A 5769-nucleotide genomic window follows, 5' to 3' on the forward strand; every position below is an offset into this window, starting at 1 on the left:
TGAGAATTTGTTTGATATTTTTCTCATTAGTTAATTGATCATATAATATTTAATAAATACAAAATAGCATTGAAATGTTAAATTTACCCGTGAAACAATAAAACTATTTATATTACAAAACCGAGGGAGTATTACATTCCGTCAAAAGTCTGTTTTTGAAAAGTTTTCTCCGTTGTTTCATAATTAAATTTTACTTTGAAAAAAGTTGTATGCTGTCCACTCACACACGCATCAATTATTAAATAAAAATAAAGAAATGTCTCAATGCCAAGTCAAAGATAAACAAGTTGTTCGTTGACCTTGACCAAAAAAGGGTATATCCGTCACTTCACAACCGTTCTCACACTTTTACTAAGGACTCATCCGTCTTTATAGAAAAATAGACACCCACTCGTTACGATTCTCTCCCTTGCGGTCTCTGATCAAAATTCAATTTTCAGTTTTTCACTCAATCATCTCTTCCCGATTAGGAAGCAGATCACCGGAAAACCCCAAAACGGAGATTTATCAATTCTCGGATCAGTACCAGCCGAAATCTCCACCGAAGAGCTGACGATTTTGAAAGTTTCTTGAAGTGGAAGACCCTTAAAATTGATGCGAAGAAGATGAAGAGAAAAAGCTCGTCGTAGAGGAAGAACAGAGGTACTTACTTCGATGGAGAGGACTCAGTTTCTCTCTCTCTCTCTCTCTCTCTCTCTCTCTCTCTCTCTCTCTTTCGTCTCTATGTGTGTATTTATTTATTACGGTTGAGGAGCTGAGAGAGGTTTAATAGCTCAACTAAATCTCCTACTAGCTCATAGGGTTTTAGCTTCATCACATGATTCTTATTGTTGCAGGAAGTTGATTTATCATTAAGATCGATACGTGTCACGAAGATGATGATGGCGATTTCTCATAACTTGAATTTATTTTTAATCTTAACCGTCATCATCGGAGGATCCGTCTCTTCTTCGTCATCTCCGTCTAACTCCACCGAGCCTTGTAACGGCACATGCCGCGGAATGATCCTGCCTTACCCCTTCGGATTTTCACACGGTTGCCCGATCAAATTCACTTGCTCCGCCACCGAGGGAGCGCAGATCGGAGGCTTCTCCGTGAAAAACGTGAACGTGACGGAAGGGAGCATATTCGTAGGGGTTCCACATGACTGCAACCGGAGTATCGAAGCCATGAAGCCGCTCTTCGGGGAGCTTTACGCACCGACGTCGGAGAACAGCTTCCTGATGGAGGAATGCACGAACGCGACGGACGGGTGTTCGATCAAACAGAAGTTCTTGGAGACTCAGCTGAATCTGCGGAGCTGTGATCCTCTGGGAAAGGATAACGTGAGTTGTTTCTCTACTGAGACGAACTCGAGCTCCAACGGTTCAGCCAGGTTTTTTAGTATGAAGGATTTGAGGAGGAGCTCGTGCAAGAAGCTCTTCTCGTCGGTTGCATTCGAGTCTGTAGGTGCTAATGCGGGAATAGCGCTGGAGTTTGAACGGGTTAGGTTGGGGTGGTGGGTGAAGGGGGAGTGTGAGACGAGAGACTCTACTTGCGGGGCTAATGCCTTGTGTACGCCAGTTCAAACTCCTGGTGGAAGTGCAGGACACCGGTGCTCATGTCTGGAGGGATACCGCGGCGACGGGTACATCAAGTCTCCTTGCCGGAAAGGTTAGTCAGTGGGAATGGTTTCAAAAGTTGGAGTAGATGATTCAAGTATGATGTTTGATGTATAGATTATTTATTACTTCTCTTCTTTTAATGATGTTGTTGTCTCCCTTTGCAGCAATACCGAACTGCCATGGTTCAAGGCTGGTCCGGGGAGATTGTAGATCTAATCTTGCTATTGTTGTAGGAGGTAACTCTTTGCTTTAGTGTGTTTTTTTTTTTTTTTTTTTAGATTCTCTAACTTTTGTTCGTTTTTATGGATCTTTGGCTTTGTTAATTTATTTGCTACATATAGGAACTGTTGGTGGAGCATTTTTGCTAGCTGGATTTGCTCTTTTGTGCGTTTGTAATCGGAGACGGTCTGCTTCTTTGAGAAGCCAGTTAAGCGCAAAGCGTCTTTTGACTGAAGCTACAGGGAACACAAGCGTCGCCTTCTTCCCTTACAAGGACGTCGAGAAAGCAACGAATTGTTTCTCCGAAAAGCAGAGGCTAGGAACAGGCGCCTACGGTACAGTCTATAAAGGAAAGCTCCAAAACGATGAATGGGTTGCTATCAAAAGACTCAAACACAGAGACTCGGAAAGTGTTGAGCAAGTCATGAATGAGATCAAACTTCTTTCCTCTGTGAGTCACCCGAACCTTGTCCGTCTCTTGGGTTGCTGTATAGACCAAGGTGACCCGGTTCTCGTTTACGAGTTCATGCCACATGGTACTTTATCAGAACATCTACAAAGAGAGATAGGAGACGGTCTTCCTTGGACTGTGCGTCTCACTGTTGCAACTCAAACAGCTAAAGCTATCGCGTATCTCCACTCTGCAATGAACCCACCTATCTATCACCGTGACATCAAATCTAGCAACATCCTTCTTGATTATGATTTCAACTCCAAAGTTGCAGACTTCGGTCTCTCTAGGCTCGGAATGACTGAAACATCTCACATTTCAACGGCTCCTCAAGGCACCCCTGGCTATCTCGACCCGCAGTACCATCAATGCTTCCATCTTTCTGACAAGAGCGACGTCTACAGCTTCGGTGTCGTTCTTGCTGAGATTATTACAGGACTGAAAGTTGTCGATTTCACTCGACCGCATACTGAAATCAACTTGGCAGCTCTTGCTGTCGACAAAATCGGGTCAGGCTGTCTAGACGAGATTATAGACCCGGTTCTTGACCTGAACCTTGACGCATGGACCCTCTCGTCTATACACAGCGTGGCTGAGCTCGCGTTCCGATGCTTAGCCTTTCACAGTGACATGAGACCTACGATGACTGAAGTGGCGGACGAGCTTGAACAGATACGGCTCAGCGGTTGGATCCCAAACATGAGCTTGGATTCACCAACCGGTTCTCTCAGGTCATCTGATCAAGGAAGCGAAAGATCGGCATCAGTTAAAAAAGCATTAGCAGGAAGCATAAGACTTGTTGTCCCTCCCAAGCAACCTGATATCCTCGCTTCTGTTGAAGATATGAATTATAACTCACCAGTCTCGGTTCAAGATCCTTGGTTAAGTGCACAGAGCTCACCGTCTACAAATACATTACTCAGTAACATGCCCAGGTGATGATAATGATCTCAAAACGCTTTGTACCACTTTATTGTTTGTAAGTTCATCTTTGTGTAGCTTGTAACATCATTCAGTTTTCATAATGATAAGTAGCGAGATTAACGATGGAGGCTACAGTTTTATACATGAGTAAATGTAAACGATCTTTCAATCATTACCACATAAAGTCTAGTAAGAATGTTCTAATCGTCGTACGTATCAGATTAGAAGTTAAAATATTCAGGCTGGCTTAACATTTATACAGACCCTAACCAGGAAAAATATTTAAAACCCTTAAAAATTTCATATTTTTATAAGATTATGAAATTATTTTAAATGCAAAGAAAATATATACATACAAATATTTTTTGGGTCTTTTTAATATTTGCAAAATTTAATAGAAAATACATGAAAATTAAGATTTTTATTTATTAAGGTACACAAAACAGACTTCGGTCGCATTGTCCCCATCAAAGAGCCGCCGGAACTGATAATATATAGAAATGACTTCTTTAGTTGAGAAAAGAAACAGATCAATTTAATGTTAAATTGTCATGATTAGATTTGAAATAGGATTTGAACGCGTTTTCAGCTATGATTGTCGTTGCTAACAAACTCGGAGTTCTTTACTAAATAAATTTATTGTTTTCCTAGTTATTACTCCCTCCGTTTTATATCGTAAGAAGTTTTAGGAAAAAAAAATTGTTTCAAAATGTAAATAGTTTTCGTATTTCTAGGTAACTTTTACATTTATTGAATACAGTGTGACCAATCAAATTAAATAGACTTATTTTTTATTGGTTAAATTATATTTAACTTATTTATTATAAAATACTTTTTAAAAACATAATAATTTTTTTAATCTTCGCGCTTTTAACCAAAACTACTTATATTATGAAACGGAAGGAGTATATTTTAATTCAATTATAAACAAATATGTTGACCAACCAACATCTGTGGAGCAGGAACAAACTACAATGATCTTATCGTAACTTGTCTTATTCTGTTTCATCTATCTATACTTGTCATTCTGGAGAATAGAAATCTCTTGATCTTCCCCAGTGCGATTATAATGGAACATATCTCCAACTGCTGAAAAGCCTTGAGTGAGTGGAGAAAAAAACACACTATTAACTCGGCGAAACTAGTGGAGGAGCTAAAAGAGAAAGTCGAGGGTTTATACGCAGACGATAATGCGACGACTGAGGAAATTGCAGCAGCGTTGAAAGAACTCTCTGATGCTCTTAAAGCAGAAGACATGTTCTGGAAACAAAAGAGTAGAGTGTTTTGGCTGAGAGAGGGAGATAAAAATACAAAATTCTTCCATGCCTTAACGAAGCAAATGAGAACAAGGAACAAAATCACGTAGCTACTAGATGCAAATGGTAACATAGTCGAGGATGAGGAAGGTCTGGTAGCCATTGCTACTAGCTATTTTCGGCAAATCTTTGAGTCTTCTATTCCAGAAGACATTGAAAAGGCGTTATCTGAAGTTCCTACGACGATTACGGGATCAATGAATGACAGCCTCACAGCTCCTGTTTCCGAATGGAAAGTTAAATTAGCTCTCTTTGCCATGCATCCAGATAAGGCCCGAGACCAGATGGGATGACTGCACTTTTTTACCAGAAGTTTTGGGATATAGTCAAGGAGGATTTAACTCTTATGGTTAATAAATTCCTTTTTGATGGGACTATGGCCAATGGTCTGAATGATACAAATATATGTCTTATCCCAAAGACAACTAAGCCTCAATTCAGACCCATAAGCTTGTGCAATGTCAGCTACAAGATCGTCTCAAAGGTCTTATGCCAGAGACTAAAGAAAGTCTTGCCAGGATTGATATCAGAAACCTAGTCAGCCTTTGTTGCTGGAAGACAGATTTCAGATAATATCATGATTGCTCAAGAAATGTTTCATGCCCTGCGAACTAAACCGAGTGGACGTAATAAAATAATGACCATCAAGACAGATATGAGTAAAGCATATGATAGGATGGAATGGTCGTTTATTGAAGCTGTGATGCGAAAGATGGGCTTCTCCGAAACATGAATCACCTGGATTATGAGGTGCATTACGTCGGTAAAATATAAACTTCTTATGAATGGGCAGCCAAGAGGAAATATTATTCCAGGTAGAAGCCTACATCAAGGAGATCCTTTGTCTCCTTTCATTTTTATTCTGTGCACGGAAGCGCTCGTTAGCCTTCTCAATCATGCAGAGAACCAATGGAAGATAACGGGGATGCGTGTCACACGCGCATGTCCTTCGGTATCCCACCTTCTCTTTGATGATGATGGTCTTTTCTTCTGAAAGGCGGAGCCCCGTGAATGTGAAGAAGTAATGAAAGTAGTCAGGACATATGGTAAAGCATCTGACCAATGTATTAACTTTGACAAATCTTCCTTACTCTTTGGTAAGAGGATTAATACATCTATTAGGTAAGAGATTAAAGATGCACTTGGAATATATAATGATGGTGGGATGGGAAAGTACTTGGGAATCCCAGAGGATATTAGTGGCTCCAAATGCAAACTCTTTGCATTTCTAAAGGATAAACTAATGCATAGAGTA

At 40.3% G+C, this 5769-nt stretch overlaps 1 protein-coding gene across 1 annotated transcript; it reads left to right on the forward strand.

Annotated features, from left to right (window-relative positions):
• Positions 1–380: 380 nt before the first annotated feature.
• LOC106312103 (wall-associated receptor kinase-like 14) lies at positions 381–3370 on the forward strand. Its single transcript, XM_013749488.1, has 4 exons — positions 381–642; positions 837–1653; positions 1769–1840; positions 1946–3370. Exons 2-4 carry the CDS (start codon positions 876–878, stop codon positions 3211–3213), a joined length of 2118 nt encoding a protein of 705 aa, XP_013604942.1. The 5' UTR covers positions 381–642; positions 837–875; the 3' UTR covers positions 3214–3370.
• Positions 3371–5769: the final 2399 nt, after the last annotated feature.

Source organism: Brassica oleracea, chromosome C8 (genome assembly GCF_000695525.1).
Source record: "Brassica oleracea var. oleracea cultivar TO1000 chromosome C8, BOL, whole genome shotgun sequence".
NCBI lineage: Eukaryota > Viridiplantae > Streptophyta > Magnoliopsida > Brassicales > Brassicaceae > Brassica > Brassica oleracea.

Excerpts from the sequence above, each read along its gene's own strand:
- LOC106312103 (XM_013749488.1), top strand. The coding sequence starts at position 876 with ATGATGATGGCGATTTCTCATAACTTGAATTTATTTTTAATCTTAACC. Across the intron at positions 1,654-1,768 it reads CAAGTCTCCTTGCCGGAAAG|CAATACCGAACTGCCATGGT; the intron begins GTTAGTCAGTGG and ends CTCCCTTTGCAG. Across the intron at positions 1,841-1,945 it reads TCTTGCTATTGTTGTAGGAG|GAACTGTTGGTGGAGCATTT; the intron begins GTAACTCTTTGC and ends TGCTACATATAG.